The 17843-nt window shown below is 40.6% G+C and overlaps 2 protein-coding genes across 3 annotated transcripts in view; one reads left to right on the forward strand and one right to left on the reverse strand.

Annotated features, from left to right (window-relative positions):
- Positions 1 to 11657, reverse strand: part of ttc7b (tetratricopeptide repeat domain 7B) — a 32450-nt gene extending 20793 nt beyond the window's left edge. For both annotated transcript variants that reach the window (XM_030718561.1, XM_030718562.1), the window contains exons 1-12: positions 11488 to 11657; positions 7664 to 7818; positions 7485 to 7560; positions 7299 to 7391; positions 6783 to 6946; positions 4691 to 4812; positions 2718 to 2796; positions 1611 to 1786; positions 1384 to 1447; positions 1143 to 1280; positions 771 to 959; positions 489 to 606 (exon numbers count right to left, since the gene is read on the reverse strand). In XM_030718561.1, the coding sequence (XP_030574421.1) occupies positions 489 to 606; positions 771 to 959; positions 1143 to 1280; positions 1384 to 1447; positions 1611 to 1786; positions 2718 to 2796; positions 4691 to 4812; positions 6783 to 6946; positions 7299 to 7391; positions 7485 to 7560; positions 7664 to 7818; positions 11488 to 11608 (1495 nt within the window). In that variant the 5' untranslated portion in view covers positions 11609 to 11657. The remainder of the gene's footprint in view (positions 1 to 488; positions 607 to 770; positions 960 to 1142; positions 1281 to 1383; positions 1448 to 1610; positions 1787 to 2717; positions 2797 to 4690; positions 4813 to 6782; positions 6947 to 7298; positions 7392 to 7484; positions 7561 to 7663; positions 7819 to 11487) is intronic.
- Positions 11658 to 11911: 254 nt separating this feature from the next.
- Positions 11912 to 16742, forward strand: fam177a1 (family with sequence similarity 177 member A1). The gene is made up of 5 exons (XM_030718567.1): positions 11912 to 12029; positions 13171 to 13356; positions 13923 to 13989; positions 14433 to 14530; positions 14620 to 16742. The coding sequence occupies exons 1-5, from the start codon at positions 11961 to 11963 to the stop codon at positions 14842 to 14844; spliced, it is 645 nt and encodes a 214-aa protein (XP_030574427.1). The 5' UTR covers positions 11912 to 11960; the 3' UTR covers positions 14845 to 16742.
- The last annotated feature ends 1101 nt before the right edge of the window (positions 16743 to 17843 follow it).

Here is a 17843-nt window from a genome sequence, read left to right on the forward strand (position 1 = left end):
CTTTTTCCCAGAAAAGAGGGATCTTTTAGTCCCGGCCACTATCCCCTTCAAGGCCATCTCCTCATGAACTACATGGATTTCTTGGAAGTCCTGCCATGGCCACTTTCACATTGTAATTGTGATGCACGGGATTCCCTGCACTGTGACAAAATGACCCTTCAATTTGAATTTCAAATGGAGTGAAATCAGCTACATGGTGGCGTGCCGAATATTGCACCTCAGATGCCTCAGGGTGTTACAGCAGACCTTCAGGTTGAACAGGAAGGACAAATGCATGATGCACAACCTTGTGAATGCTGGAAAAAATGCAGGAAGTCCTCCTGACCAGTGCTGGGCTTTAAAAATTGACTCATGCATTTTGAGGTTAATGCTTGCTGTATGTGCAAGTTTGAAGTGACAGTGCTGCAAATAGGAGGGTTTCACACAGAGACGATTTTGAGATAGGGCACCTTTACACCTGGCACTTTTTTCCTATTATACAGACTTACCATCAGTGGCTTTGAGGCTGTAAACCAGGCCTATGGCTAAGTAGCCTTTGGCTCTGAATTCAGCTGCTTTCTCTCCCATGTCAATCACCATCTTTGCAAAGCACTCCCCTTCATCAAGCTGAATGATGAGAAATGGAACAGGCAGAGAAAGAGAAGGTTAAACACTGATGATGGTAGTTAAACCTGTTAACAAAGCCCACCCTCACAGGGCAGCTACAGAAGCTGAGATACCGATTCAGCTCTTAGCTCTTTTTGACTTTATGGCAGCTGTACGGTTCTCACCCAGTGCAGAGGTCCAATGCACAGTTTTACGGCCAGCAGCGGGATGGTGGGGTCATCGGGCTTCAGGCGGATACACTCCTTGAGAACCTTAACGGCACGAGCGGATTTGCCTGCTGCCATCAGCGACAAGGCGAGCTGGTACCACAAGTGGAACTCCTCAAAGGCAAACTTCATGGCTCTCTCCAAACACTGAAAGAGGGCAAATTTTTCTGCTGTGTCAGGGTATCTGTAGGCACCAAAGTTCAAACAGTTGTTCAGAAAAACGCAAAATAAACAACAGAGTATTTAAATTTCCTGAGGTGTACTACGAGAAAATTAGCAGATTTAGACACCACAGTCACAACCACTGCAGTGCACAGAGAGGTTATTTACCTCTGACAACATCTCATACTGCCCCCTCCTGCCCAGAGCTATAGTCAGCAGGTCGTACACCACAGAGGCAGACTGCAGACTGATGATCCGATCATTGTTGTGTTCGGGAATTCTGCTCAGCACGGCATCACGGTTGGCCTGAAATACACAAATGAACACTAATGCACTGATACAGATGCAAAAGAAAACCTGCAGTGTCAGGGTTTGGCATGGACCACTCTGCAGAGAGTTTGTGCCTTACCATGGATTCACTGATGAGCAGCAGCAGCAAGGCTTCTTCTGTGTTCTCCTGAGGGCAAAACAGACTGGGAACACAGCAGGAGGGCGATGAAGTTGGAAGAGGATGAGGAGGAGATAAAAGGGAAAAAGGGAAAAGAAAAAAAAAAAAAGTGATGAGGACAAATTGGTGGAAAAGTACACTAGCAACAGATTTCATTTGCTATTCATGCTGACTGTTTTCCATCTTACTTCTCTCCCGAGTACACTCGTGGGCGTCGGCTTAGGCTGTAGCTCTTGCTATGAGTGTGTCCTTGGCGTGTGGGATCATCCAGGGGGGACACAACGGGTGGGTCTTCAAGAGGAGACCAGTAACTCTGTTCGCACATTCCTCGGAGCAAGATCTCTGCAAGCTGTCTGGCTATGGTCTGCATGAACATAACACTTGTATATTAACTTCTTATACCACTGCATAGACTGCATATCCTTTTGTCATAATGCACACGCTTATAGAAATCTACAACTGTCTAGTTGTGCATTTTGGATTTAATAGCCTTTACTGGGGTTTCACCCAACAGACAGAAGACAGTAAAGCAGTTGAGCATTACTAGAGGAAGCAGTGACATGTTTAAAAGAATAATTTGACAATATGGCAAATATGGACTTATTCCTTCTTGCTAAGATGAGAAAAAGTTGGAGTTTTCCACAGATAGGAGACCAGGAAAGCCTGGAAACGGAAGCATCTGCATTGCGCTGTACCCATTGTTCACTGGATAAGTGTTCGATTTTCAATTTTGGGGACTTGGATATTTAATGTGCAAATCTATGTAATTTGAATACAGCAGTGACCATCAGTTTAGCTCATTGTTATTGGTAACTTAGTGACTTTATGGAAACATTCAGCAAATTTTCTAGCAATAAATAAATAAATGATGGACAGCAGTGCCCTGCAATTTGAGGTTTCTCCCCCTTCAGATCTCCAATCACTGACGCATAGCTCTAATGCTGCTTCAAACGTTCTTCAAGTCATCATTTCATCTGTCTGCATAGCCAAAATGATGAGAAAACTGAAATTCTGGAGCATGATTTTTTTTTCCTGAGACAGCCCTTCCACAAAGACGTCAGTTTGACTTTTGACAGCCTCGTGTCAGCTTAAAGGTGCAACAACAGCCTGTTCTGTACTGTACAGATGCACAAGTTTGAACAGGGTGTCTTGAAATGGCTTATGTCTAACAAGAACAAAATCTGCAGTCTGGCACCTAAAAAACACCTATGAAGCAAATAAGTACGTTCCCAAAATGCCAAACTGATCCCTTAAGTAAAGGGTGGTGTATATTAACAAAACAACTCATTCCTCACCATTCGTAGGTTCTGGGTGGTTCTGGTCTCAACAGCCCGAAGAATCTCCCGAAACCTGCCCACACCTTGTGTCAGGTTGCTAGATGATGGCGAGAAGAAGCAGGAATTACATGATTGATTACAAACATATTGTGTACACTCTACATACCATCGACATGTAAATCAGTGCATAAGTGCGTAAGATTACGCAAAAGCCTTAAAGGAGACCTAATGTGCTCATTTCCACAAGTAATTCTTTGACTACTTGAGTAGCTTTGCATGTTTCACAGTTCAAAATAATTTTTTCCTAATTTTTCTTAAACTGGGCCTCAGTGCAGCCCCTCAGTTTATCTTCTGTCAGAAACAAGGTGGTTTAGCTCCCTTCACCTCACTTTCTTTCTCAGCTTTCATTCTGTGGACTTGCTCTTTTTGAGAATGAGTCCCAAGTATTGGTTTTCACAAAGTTTGCTGCTTCAGTGTTTTTACATCTTTTCATCAGATGTTTCTATGATATACTGAAGTATAATTAGAAGCATTTCATAAGTTTCAAAGGCTTTATTCTCAGACTCTACTAGTATCTTTGCATCATTAACATGTTTAAAATATATATCATGTTGAGCCTTGGTGCAGCTCCTAGTTCATCATGTTTGAAAGAAACTGTTTAGAGGAAAGTTTCCTTTCCTCTCACTGGCTGCCACTTGCAAACAGAAGGTTTGAACGGGAGGTGGGCGGGGCTTCCATGTGACTGAAATGACCGTATTTGGAATATTGTCTTTCATTTACATCATGCAAAGCAGAAAAAACTGTCTACATAGGCCGACCCCATTATCGAAACTTTGGCCACATACATGACAGGAGAGGTCAAGAATTATAGGCTGGAATATAGGCAGGAGAAGTGTGATTTATCACTACAGAGAACACATCTCCACTGCTCTAGAGTCCAGTGGCGGCGTGCTTTACACCACTGCATCCAATGCGTTGCATTGCGCTTGGTGACGTAGGGTTTGGACACAGGTGCTCAGCCATAGAAACCTATTCCATGAAGCTCTCTACACCCTGTTCTTGAGCTAATCTGAAGGCCACATGAAGTTTGGAGGTCCGTAGCGATTGACTCTGCAGAAAGTTGGTGACCTCTGTGCACTATGTGCCTCAGCATCCACTGACCCAACTCTGTGATTTTTGTGGCCTACCACCTCGTGGCTGAGTTGCTGTCTTTCCCAATCTCACCCACTTTGTTATAATACCACTAACAGTAGAATATTTAATAGCAAGAAATTTTCACGACTGGACTTGTTGCACAGATGGCATCCTATCACGGTACCACGCTGGAATTCACTGAGCTCCTGAGGGCGACCCCTTCTTTCATTAATGTTTGTAGAGGCAGTCTGCATGCTTAGGTGCATGGTTTATACACCTGTGGCCATGGAAGCAATTGGAACACCTGAATTCATTGATTTGGATGGATGAGTGAATTATTTTGGCAACATAGTGTATATATATATATTCTATATTTTAATATTTATATGTTTATTCATCTATATAGTCTACATATCTTTGGTTGGCTCCACAGCAAAAACAATCATCTAGCAATGAGCAAAGAAAAAAAAAAAAAAAAAAAAGCTGAAGGACAGAGTGGCTGACTTCATGTACTGTAGACCACTACAAATCTACCATGAGGTCTTTAACAGCTGCTGCAACACTGAAACCACCAGCTGCATTTAACACAACACCACTGTGTGAACTGCTCTGAGCTGAACTGTGAACATTACTTAACCGTGTTCACACTTTTCTTGTGCTTTTATTCCACCTGTCAGCAGCTTTGTAACACCACAACTGCAGAGTGGGTGAAGAGTGCCCACAGATGGTTGGTAAGCTTTTTTTCAGAAAGAAAAAAAAAAAAAAAAAAAAAACAAGTTCAGCAACAGCAAGAGAGGTAAAAACCTTCCTTTCTAATCTCTCAGGTTCACCACCACCATCTGTGTCCCCCCTCTTACCCGTTCTTGAAGTGGATCACGTGGGCCCTCTGCAGGCCTGTCTCCAGGAAGTAGCCCAGCTCCTGGTCCTGAGCTGTCGGGCCAGGCTTAGGACTGCGGTTCTGAATCCCTGCTGACAACGCCTATACAACAACAAACAAGAAGAAGAACAAGAAGTTTTCACTGAACTCCCCCTAACCTAAATCAATAAGATTTATTTTAATCTCAGGCGGCACTGCATTAAAAACAGACACGACTCTGCGGTGGAAATCACTGCATAGGCTTCAACTGTTTTACTTTTGCTGATTTTTACCTTCAAGTTTTCACCTGTTCAGCTCCATTTTATTTGATATTATTTTTACCATTTAATTCCATTTAATTTTTACCTTACTGAGATATTTTGTGCTATTTTAAATCTATTTTGTAATAGATTGTTTTTAATGTTTTGGCTGCTGTAACACACATTTCCCAGCGTCTGGGATAAATAAGATGCATCTTATATTAAAAACTTTAGTACACAAAAAAAAACATATACAAATAAACATCATTCAGAAACCATGAAGGCCTCATTAATTATGAACAATATATGCAGGTTTTGGAGCAACATATGCTGCCATCCAGGCAATGTCTTGCTTATTTCAGTGAGATAATGCCAAACTGTGTTAGAAAACCATTGCAAAGCTCCTCTAGAAACAAATCCCGCCACTTGAAACTTATCTGGGCAGTTACTTTGAAGCATTATCTAAATTAACTTTAATTTAATTTGGCCTGTATAGAATCCCCAGCCAAAACTAATTAAAACACTTAAAAGTTTGCTGACTTTGCCACAAATTAAGGTTTTAAAAGCTTTTGTCCCCCAGCAGAAGTTCAGCTTCTAACACCAGCTTTCCTGTTGCAGAATTATCCCACAGGTTTCAATTCAGGATTATTATCTTAAATAATGTCTGTGTTTAGTAAAAGAGTCCAGCTGCTAAACTGGTCTGTCTGCAGTCCAAATTTGACATCCAATGAAAACAGTGGATGTGTTACAAAAGACAAAAATATGACAAAAAAAATCTTATACCAAACTAAAACCGGAGAACTAAACCTGCTTTTAAAACACTTTGGTCTTTTTGGACCTAATTAAGCAAAATTTACCCACACCAGCTTCTTCTGAGGAGAAGTTCATTAGCTGCAAACGCTTTGCTTTTGGGTTTGGAGGCGTCCACATGTAAGGAAAGGTAGGGGTGGTTTTTTTCACAAGTAGCCTGCCAAAAAATCCTGAAAGGCTGTTGACATGGTGCTTTTCTTGCTTATGAAAATAACACCTGTGATTGCTCTGCTGCTTATAATTTGAGAGTGCATCGACTGAACATCCGAACAGTCAAACCTGAGACTGCAGCATTTGCTCTGTCTCTGTGAGAACAAAAGACAGACAAGGTAGCTTTGGAAAACAATAATAAAAATCCTATTGTAACTATATACATCCAGAGGCGTGTATGGAATATAGTGAAATAGTTTGAGTGCATTATAAGAAGACTGTACACCATGAGATAAAGAGATTAATCTCTAAGGGGAAGAAAAAAAAAAGGATGATTTGATTAATTGTACCCATTTTTCCTAGTGTTGTTTAAAGAAAAAGCAATCTTTCCTTGCTGTACTTCTTTTACAGTTGTTAAAAGAAGTTGTGAAAGATATCTGTTTCTGGTATCAGATTCTCAAAAAACAATCAAATATCACAGTTTCAGCATCTGATATGCTGCTTTTTCTGTTTTAAAATAAACATAAGGTTTTCCCGTCTCCATCTAATATATGTTGCCACATTCCTAAATTTTTCCTTAAGCAGCACCTGTAATATTGCACCTATTTTGTTAAATTTCTTTTAAGTATAACTACATCTATATTGGAGTATTTGAGCTGTCTCTTCCTCAGTTTTACTGCAGTTTGCTCAGTCTGTGCTCTCGGCAAATAAAGACGAAGAGATTTGTTTGCCAGTTGGCTGTCGCGGGCGGTGACGCATTAGTCAAACTCGAACACAGTCAGCGGGATGTTCATCACACGCCCAGGATGAGAAAAAAAAAACTTTCAGAGAAAATACTGCACTCCATGAAGTTATCACAGCCTTACGACACACCTTCTCGGCCTCCTGCAGGTAGAGCAAAGCAATGTCTCCAGACTTTTCGTAGCAGGTGATGATCTCCTGCTCCCGCTCCGTCGTGCTCCTGTTCGACGCTGGAGACCCAGTGTTCTTATTGGATAGAGATGGAGAAGCAGCTGGGACCTTCTCTAGACACAAACCTGAGGAGGAAAGAGAAAGAAGATGAAGAATCAGGGCGTGACTGAAAGTTGACAAGTCAGTCATCAGTGTTTTCCTCTATTTGACAATGTCACCAACTGTCACTGATAAAAGTTCTTCCAAATACAGTTAGTTCAATTTATTAAAGGGCAGACAGTGAGGTTTGTCGCCTGCTTTTGCTCATCTATGGCACTGGACTGCCACCATGTGGAGAGAAGAGGTATTGTGGAGATTAGCGCTGATTAGCTTGAAGACAGTCGAGATGAGGATAAGGAGGACACAAAGTAAGTCTTTGTGTGTGTGTGTGTGTGTGTGTGTGTGTGTGTGTGTGTGTGTGTGTGTGTGTGTGTGTACCTTTAGTCGCATAAGCCTCTGCTATCATAGACAGCCTGTACACAGGAGCTCCAACCAGCTGCATGTCGTCCAGGTTCACTTTGCTATAGTGCCCTGTCAAATCACAAGTTACGCATTAATAAATTGAGCTACTTCTTTACTAAAAATAATAAATAAATAAAGCTGAATGTGAGAAATGTGAGTCACCTAAAGCATCTTTGTATTCTCCCTCCACATAGCAGAGTTTGGCCATCAACAGGCTGGCTTCCTGGAGGTAATCAGGCTGGAGGAGAGAAATAAATTAATATAAATATATTTTTTAAAACAAACAAACAAAAAAAGGATGTTTGTATGTTCAGATTTTTGATGTTCAGCTCCATGGTTACCTTGAGGTTTCCTCTGTCCAGAGCAGCGGTGAGGTGCTTCCTGACCTCCACCAGTTTTGACCGTTGGCCTCTGGGACTGGCACCTTGCTTGATGGGATTCTCCTTCAGGTACGTCTGGAGCTTACATTCCCCCAACAGCAGCTCGCCCAGGTCATCTACACACATGTAGAACACGCAGGAGGTTAGAGGGAGCATGATACTGCATCTTCTGGTCCTTAGACCCCCCCCCCCCCCATCTCCAAGACTTTGAGCACTATTATGCTCATACACATGACTCCCAGTTCAAAATAAATCTCTTTTAGCTAGTTTCCTTTCCTCTGACTGGCTGCCCCTCACAAACAAGAGGTCTGCACAGCAGGTGGGTGGGGCTTCTATGCTTACAGAAGGATATCGACCAACAATGACATCATGCAGAGAAAAGAGAGGAAAAAATATATATGCTCTCTCCTCTGTTCTCAAAGACAGGATGCCAACCAAAACTCTTAAAATTTAATGTGACTTTTTGTTTAGGTCATGCATATGTTAATTATCAATCTATTTTAAGCACACAGACTTTAAACCAATTATCTGAACACAGAAAGCACCTGAGGCTTGGATTTAGTCTTAGCTAAAATTATTTAAACCTCAAACTACCAAGTTTTGGTTTCACAGCTCCAGATGTTTATACCCCACTTGGCTGGTTTATAAGGAACATGCTACTTGAAACTGCACCTGCCTCTAAAAAGTGCTCATCCACACAAACACCAGGGAGACAGTATTCAGTAGCAGGTTTGTCCCTAACCTGCCTATCTCTGGTTGCTCGGTGTGGAGTTTGCATAATCTCCCTGTACCTCTGTGGGTTCTCCCTGGATCCTCCTCCTTCCTCCCACAATCTTAAGTATAATCACCTGGAAAGGTGTACCATTTTCATTCATGATATGCCTTTGATGTTTGACAGCGACTGACGTAGGCTGAATACCTGGCTAAAGACCCCCCTCGACCACCTGAGTTTGTACATGAGGCAGTGACACCAATGCAATCCACCCAATGTATTTATCTACCTTATTCTTTAATAAAAGCTATACCCAAGCCCTAGCCTACAACCAGATGCCAACAGCGCCAAACCCTGTAACCTGTGTACACTCAAACAAAATGTGTGAATGTGCCAAGTAACATAAAGTTGATTTAATGCCATAGAAGTATGCAAAGAAGTAACACAAACATAAGCATGGAAGTAACAGAGGCTCAAAACACCCCAAGTATTACTGTATAAACTATGATGTATAAATGCCAGTGGCAATTGTGTGTTTGAATATTTTTAGATATTCAAATTATACGCCTTTTTGCATTTTTGCTATTAATCTGCTAAAGAAAAACCCAAAGTATGAACCAAAGCATGGTCCAAAAATCAAGGCATGAACTGAACCTTGGTTTTGGAGAACTGTTGGACAAATTAAAGCTGAGACGTGGTGCTTTGGTGAAATACTATTTATTTGTTACAGTGTAAACTAAATTTACTGAAGGACAGCAAAGCATTGCAGTTTGGGGTCAGAGCATTTCAAAGTTTCAATTATGTTTATATATTTCAGATGGAGCTGCTTATGTTTGGCTTTTACCTGCAAAAATAATCTGTCAGTATCTGGAGTTTGGCTCTTTTGACTGACTACAATATGCTGCCAGATGCCGCTATTAAGCAGCTCCGGGACAAAGCAGCATGCACATTTACAGTGTGTTAAGTGCAGTGTATCTTCGGAACAACGGGCTTGTGATATTCATCCACACATACCCACCAGTGTGCAATGAAAAGAAAAAAAAAATCATCCAGACAACTGCAGCTCATCCAGAATCCTCAACCAAAACCGCATTTGTGCTCTTGGTGCCATTTACAGAATTTTCATGCCAAACAATATTAATATAACCTGTTGTATAATATAGCCTTCTTTTATATATAATTGCTGGTCATTCCCAAAATCCAAAGCTAGTACATGAAGCACTAAATGTGCTTAAATGTTGAATTTACTTGTGCCTTATGAAACATTCAGACAACTCAGGTCATCAGGAACAGATTTCGCGTGTGTTAAAAACAAGCTTTGACTTTTTATGCTCTGAGCTGTTATAAAAACATTCTGGCGCCCAGCAAAAAGGTTGTGGCCGTCCACCAAAGGCAAGCTTAAAGCATTTTTTTTTTGTTTACCTTCTTTTAAGTAGGTTTGCTGATGATATCACTGTGGTACCTCATTCCGGTATAGAAATAAGATCTACCACATTGATATCATCACTGTAGTAGATCTTATTTCTATACCGGAATGAGGTACGAATGGCAGGTAAGGTGGTGCAAAGACAACAACCTGATCCTCAACACATCTAAACTTTAGAATGGAAGCAGTTCAGCATCTCCCCTTCTCCATCAACAGCCAGGCTGCTGAGAGGGTTTTCTTTCACTTCCGTGGCACCACTATGCATCAATCCTTATCAACCACCAGAGCAGCTAAGAAGATACGAGATCAGCTGGGGAGGTAGGATCCATTTTTATAGAGTTGTTAGAGAGAGTGTGCTTACTTTCTCCATCCTGACTCGGTACAGTAACGCAACCAATCTGGACAAACAACAGCTTGTAAAAGTAGTGCGTAGAGCCTCCAAGAATACTGGCTACAGTCTGCCTTCCATAACTTCACACTGTGACACCAGGATCACTGAGAGGGCTAGAAGCATCCTCACTGACCCCTCCCATCCTGTTCGATCTTCTCCCATCAGACAAAATATACAGTACTACTATCACAGTTCAGGGACAGTACCCACCTCCAAGATACAATAAATCTATTATGGCAGCCCAATTAATTTTTTACACATGCAATGACCAGAATGTATGTATGATATTCATACATAAAAGCTAAGCAGATTGAAAGTGCATGAAAAAGGTTGGCATACATGGGGGTTTGCATGCAGTTCTGTTAAAGTACTTTGCATCTTTCATCTTATTTTCATTTAAAATGTCATGAAGGAAAGTGAGAGATTCCTTTCTACAAGTGATTTTTATAATTTTTTTTATCAGTAAATATCATGAAAACATGAGCTTTGCATTGCTTGGTTTGTATTAATTAAAGTAAAATATCACACTGCCGTTTAATGATGCTCTCAGAAAGCGGTCTGAGAGCTAGCACGTACTGTAGTTATCTTAGCCACCCAGAGTCAAATTGAAAAAAATACCACATTTAAGTGCTTAGGTGTTTTAGCAAACGCATGGCCTTCATGGAGTAACTGTTAAGGGGAATAACTGAGAAGTGTAAGCTTCTGGAAAATTCGGCACCAATACAAATCCAGTAGAGGTGGTTTTAATCCAGTAAAATCTCAAGCAAGTCCCCGAGAGCGTCCAAAATCGGTTAATCTGGTGGCAAGGGGACAGTGAGCTAGACAGACAGGTAAATAAATAACTGAACAAATGTAAAATAAATGTGTTTTGCTTTTATTTATTTATTTATTTTGTTTCTTTTACTCGAACGGTATTTGCTGAAGTACATTTCGTAAAGCGTTATTGGTTCGCCACACTAGTCAAACACCCAAAACGTAAATGGACAAATTTCTGAATGAAGTTCCGTGTGAAGAGGAACGGAGCTGTCAGAACGCAGGAACTCGGTCACAGTAGCGCAAGCTATCCACGCCTTTAACTCAAGACTCCCTAAAGATTAACAGCCCCCCCCGTAAGATCTCTTTCTTAAACCTTTACGACTAACTGCTCCTAAGCAGATTATCGGCTGCCTCTGCCAGGAAGTAGCGAGGACTGAGGCCGGGCAGAAGGCCCCGTACACCGGATGAACGAACAGCGGAGAACCCGGTCCACTTCCTACCGTTTGATATCAGCTTAGCCGAGAGTTGTCGCACCAACTCCGGTATCTTGTCCCACTGGGTCTCCGAGCGGCATCGCTCTATCTCGGTCTCCAGTCGTGAACCAGACTTCCTCGCTGTCATTTTGGCGAGTGAGCAGCAGAGCCAACCGGACCAAAACACCAACAGAGGAGCAAGCTGCAGGAGAACAGCGGCGTCCGGTCCTCTTTCAAAATAAAACACTTTAAGTCGGAATGCTCTTATTTTAATAAAAATATGATCAAACTTCAGGAGAGAAAATTTAGCTGGGGATTTTGTGCTTGTTTTGAGTATTTTTTCTGCTTGGCAAAGTAAAACAAGATTTTATTACCTTTACCATTAAGGTTTTGAAAAATGTAAACTTTATTATGACGTTATCAGACAGGAAGTGCAGTTTTTTTCCCAATCGCAACAGGAAATAACCATCGAAAACAGTGAGGCGGAAGGAACAGGTGAAATGGCAGATTTGTCGCTGTATTTGACTAATGCCAACGTTTCATTGGGACAAACTATGGACACCGAAAAGGTAGGTCGATGCTAATAAAACATCTGTCATTTTCTCGTATGTGAAAGCGAAATTAAAGATTTGTTGTATTCATTGGACATTACTTCCCTAGCAAAGAAGCTAACGGGCAGCACAAAACAAAGCAGTGGAGTCACTTAACTCACTAACTAGAGTGCAGATGTGGTAACCTGTGTTTTGTGTGCCATCAGATTTAGAAAAACACATTGAACTGTTATACGTTTGTCCCTGTAAACAGTAAGTTAGACCCCAGCGGAGGCTGGATTTTAGGGAAGATTCTGATTGCTGGTTATATTTATACATACACATTTACAGATGCGCTGAGGAATTTATATCCAGTCATCGTGGGCGTGAATATCATGGTAATTTTAGAACTGTTCTTTTTCAAGTTTCTGGTATAATTCTGGCTGGATATTTGACCGCTCTTCCTGGAAGACTTGGTAGAGTTCATTTACATCGGTTGGTTTCCTTCCACTGACTTGGCCTTTAAGCGTAGACCACAAATTTTCAACAGGGTTGAGGTCGGGGCTTTGGGAAGGTTTTCCAGAAGTTTAATCTGCTTTATCCATTTCAAAGTCAGTTTTGATGTGTGTTTGGGATCATTGTCCTATTGGAACACCCAACCAGCCGTCTAGCTGTTTCAGCCGTCTAGCTGTTGATTTGAAGTGAAGTTGAAGGATTTGGAGGTAGTCCTCATCCTTCATTATTCCATCCACTTTGTTCAATGTACCAGTAAAACAGCAAAATAGCCCCAGAGCATGAGACTTTCCCACTGATCTGAGTATTGGTCAGTAACAACACAGTTAGGCTGACAAAGAGAAACTACCAGTTGTAGTCAATCATAATCACTGAGAACTTTCTGAAATTTTTCTACGTCACTATCATTTTCATTGGTTGCCTGTTGTAAATAAAATGGATCTTAAACTTTTATTAATTACTTTTAAATCCTTACGAGGCCTCGCTCCTACCTTGTGAAATGGTCTGCTGCCTGCATTCCTTAAGTCAGACCTGAAATTGAGCATTTTCTGTCAGAAGAAAGGCTTTTATTCCAGTTAATGTGTTTTTTTTCCTCCTCTACCATTTTTATTGACTTATTTACTTTATTAACAATATCATTATTAATGCTGTTTTGAATTATTACTAGAGTACAACAGGGGAGGCGGACTTTGACACTGTGGAGATGGAGGAACCTGTGGGAAGGCCAGGGAAGGTGAAGGTCCCACGCAGGACCATCCACTTTGCCAGTGGAGAGACCATGGAGGAGTACAGCACTGACGAAGAGGAAGAAGAGGAGCAGACGACAAAGAAAAATGTTGTTCCTGTAGATCCGGTAGGCTGTTTACACAGCAGGCCTCTTGTAAGGACTGTGTGGAGTGCAGAGTTTCTCTTTCCTTAATTTTATATACACACATCTAATTTGCTAATTCATTTTGGAAAGGTGTCTTAAATCACAAGACTTCAGGTTCTCAAGGATTTTTTTGTGCTTGTAGTTGTAGTTTTTAAGTCCCTTAACTGAAGTGTTCAGTTAGCTGGTGAACACAGTGTAGCATTTAGCAAGGTGAGACATAAGATATTAAATGTAAAACTGAGTGTCAAGAGCAACTATAACATGTTTGCGGTTATTTGGAACTGCACTATTTCTTATTAATACTCTGTTCTGTGTTTGTGAGTGTAAAAGAGGAAGAAAGTTCAGCAGGGAAAAGTTAGCTAAAGTGATTTGTTCCAGTCAGAGCATGAACACCTAAGCATTATTGTGATCTGTGAATCATGCATACCTACTCCATTACAGTCCAGTAATAAAAAGATGGAGTGATACACATAATAGGTCCAGTTTAAAATGCTTTTTTAGATTTAATAATTTTTTTGTCATGTCTTATGTTCTCATGTGTGTTCTAGTCCAAACTGACCTGGGGTCCTTACTTCTGGTTCCAAATGTGGAGAATGACCACCTCCACTATCTCAGGTAAAGCTGTAGTGTAAAGTTACTCATTAATTGCCAGCTGGCACACATTAAAATAATTCTAATGCCAGAGAAGTTTAAAAAACCAGAAAATAGAAGGTTGGTCTGTCACACGCCACTAAATCAGAGCTGCTCCCATGCCTGGTGCAGTCACTTTCAGGGATGACAGTGGAAGCGAGTAGTCCACCTGCATTAAGGGTCGGATCTTTACAACCATGGAGGTACTGAAATGGGAGTTTAAAAAAGAGCTTTTAGAACTGGGAAGGTCAGGAAATGTTATACTCTGGAAAGCCCAGAATGTCAGCAACATTAGATGCCTTGCAAATGTATAGTTCACAACTTGTTTCATGATTATCACAAAAACAAAAAAAAACAAAAACAAAACTGGCTCAAATGTTTAGAAGATGCCTCTAACCTGTGTATTTCTTTTTTTTTTTTTCTTGCAGTGTGTGACTACATGGGAGAGAGACTGGCCTCTCTATTTGGCATCACTTCTCCTAAGTATCAATATGCTATAGATGAGTACTACCGCATAAAGAAAGAGGTACGACACAATGTTGCAGCTTAAAAGCTGTTTACTCCAACGGAGGAGCACAAACATTAACCATCTGACACACTGTTGTCTTTCTGCAGGAGGAAGAGGAGGAGGAGGAGAATCGTTTGGCAGAGGAAGCAGAGCGCCGGTTTGGGGAGCAGAAGAGAGGCGAGCGGGACGATCCCACGGCTCCTCGTCTGGCTACCGTGGAGCAGCCAGAGACGTCTGCAGCCTCCTTTGTTAACATCAGCTTCGAGCTCGAGCCTGAACCTCCTCTCAGGAATCCAGACGCCAACAGAGTCCCGTCTCCTCTCCCCTCCTGAAGAATGATGCTGGCAGACAAAAACCTCCAACACACACATTTCTGTCTGCTGATAAACCGTTAATCTACCCAGTTGTGTAATCTAATAGCTCTGTTTTTTCTTAATTTTATAAAAGAAGATCATAGAGTGCCGGGAAACATACAAAGGGCTGTGGAAGTGGCTGCACTAGCCTGACCTGTGAATGTACATCTGTGTGTGGCATGGACTGTTATGTGCAATTTGACTATTAAACAGGGCCTGGGCTCAGCTCACTTTAAAATGCCAACAGTTAAAACTGTGAAATAGATGCTAGAGACACCAATCAATCATTAATTACAAACAGATCTGGATGAAATAATAGTGAGTTGGTCCCGTCCCCTCTGCTAAACAGAAGAAAGTTGTTGCCATACTGATATGCAAATGAAGATGGAGAAATCTTTGCTCAAAAGTTTGCACTCTTCTCCAGTTCAGCACATCTTTGCTGCATGTCTGGAATTTGAAAATACAGAAAAAGCCTTAAAAATCTTTATAAAAGACAAACCAATAGACCTGAATTAACTCATATTCTTATAGGACTGTGTATTAGTATATAGTATATAGTAGTTAATGTACATATTTTTTCTGATTTTCAAGATAAAAGTATTTACAAAATGAAGAGTAGAGCTTTTCCACAGAAATTATATAGTTTGTTACACAGTCTCTTAGTGGTTTATAAGTTAATCATGACCTTACACCTGTGTGTGCTCATCTTTAATATCTGCTCTTTCCTCACAGGGTGTTTTGATTTATAAAAGGTCAGTGTAAGTCTGACATGGAGCTCTATTTGCACACCTATACTGATCCGGTGTGAGGTGGCATAATAAGATGGAAACGTGGGGTCACTTTCGGCTGAGCCGTAATGTTTGTTAGTTGCACCCTCATGACTTCTGACAGAGCAGCTCGTAAAAAGCACAGGTCAGAGGAGTGATGCAAATGATTTGGGGGATGAACTGACCCTTTCTGTCATTCCTGCCAATATATTACTCGTATCTGTCATCTAATCATTCTTGCCACGTTGGCCATAAACCTCATGCAAAGTTCACTACAGGCTTGAATGTGTATGCAGGACAAACTGCAGCAAACCGGCAGAAAAATAACATCAAATCCAGACGTTCGAAGATCATTTCCATGTCAAAGCAAAGCTTTAAATCCCTACCAGCTGAATTTGAAAATGAGGCCCCTGCTGTGAACAGTCAAAAACATCCACAAAGTCCTGACTCATTTCTGGCCATCCAAAGATCCTTACGACTTATAAATGTTTTAATATATTTAAGTGCTCCATTGTTCATAATCTTTCACCTCCTGTGTAGAAGGTAACCCTCCTGAACTGTGGTGTTTAATTATTTATTGACATTTATTAATTTCTGATCAGCTTGTTTGAGCGCTATTAGATTGACTAATTTATTTCTGTGTCACTTGAAAATTAAATCTGCTGCTTCCTTTTTTGAGATGTCAGTAATTGGCTGCATTTTTCCTTCGATGCGACTACAGTGAGCGTCTGGTTGGGCTGTAACAAGCATGATGTTAAAACTGACTTTGATGCTAACCTCAGATTTGTAATCCTACCCTCTTAACATAAAATATAAATCCTGTTGACAGTTAAATCTGATGCTCTACACTGATGTGAAGAGTGGCTCATGTATACTTCTCGGCCATCCCGAGCCTCTTATAAATTATTTTCATCTTCTCTTTGGCTTTGGATCTCAGAGCAGAGCAGCAGTGGTCCACATGCAGACTGTTAGTGAAATGTCAGCAGCATCGGATGTTAACACTTTGTTTTTTGTTTGTAAAGCAAGCTAACATATGCAAAATATTTGCTAATTTAGGTAAAACTTTATATTTCTATATTTTGTGTGTAAATAAAATCTTTAAATAATCAAGAGGGTGAGTGTGTTTTTATTTTAATTGTATGGTGACTTCCTAGGATATTTTAGGCAGCTTTTCTATAAAGTGAAAAATTACCTAGTTTTTTTTTTTTTTTGTCACATTTCAAATTACAAATTCAAGTTATAAATTTTGATATTAGACAAAGATAATCTGAGTAAATGCAAAGTGCAGTTTTAAATTATAATTTCACTTAAGTGAAAAAAATGATATCCACAGTTGTGCCACCCTTGGCAACAAGAACTGCAATCAAGCATTTGTAATAACCTGCAGAGTTTTTCACATTGCTGTGGATGACCTTTGACTCTTTGCAGAATTACTTCAGCCACACTGGAGGGTTTTCAAGCATGAACGACCTGTTTAAGGTCATGCCAAAGCATCTCAATCAGATTTCAGTCCAGACTTTAAATTGGCCACTCCAAAGCCTTCACTTTGGGCTTTTTTTTGTGCCATTCAGAGGTGGTCTTGCTGGTGTGTTTCAGATCATTGTCTTGCTGCATAACCAAAGTGTGCTTGAGCTGATGGCTGGACATTCTCCTTCAGGATTTTCTGGTAGAGCAGAATTTATTGTTCACATATTCTCATTACATCAAATTGTCCTTAAGCAGTAAAGGAGCCCCGGCCACTATGTTTGACTTTTTGTCTGCTATTCTTTTTATGAAATGCTGTTAGTTTTATGCAGATTTAATATAACTCAGACCTTCCAAAAAGTTGCATTTTTGTCTCATTAGTTTGCAGAATATTTCCCCCAAAGCTTCGGAGATTATCAAGATGTTTTCTGGCAATGTGAGACGAGCCTTTGTGTTCTTTTTTGGTCAGCTTTCTGAAGGCAAATGGGGACCAACCCTGTACTAGTAAGGTGTACCTAATAAAGTGTCTATCCATCCTTTTTGTAATATAACTGAATGAATGCTAGAAAGGTTATGGATCAAGTACACTTTGCATGCATTTTGCAAGATGAAAGGAAGTATGGCTATTAAGAAGTATATACATGATTCAAACAATTGGCATTGAAATTGGTTCTGGTGTTACAAGTTTCTTTTTGTTTCTCTGTATTTAAATGCCCATAATGTCTCTTTTATATAAAAGAATGTGGG

The sequence above is a fragment of the Archocentrus centrarchus genome, chromosome 22 (assembly GCF_007364275.1).
Source record: "Archocentrus centrarchus isolate MPI-CPG fArcCen1 chromosome 22, fArcCen1, whole genome shotgun sequence".
NCBI lineage: Eukaryota > Metazoa > Chordata > Actinopteri > Cichliformes > Cichlidae > Archocentrus > Archocentrus centrarchus.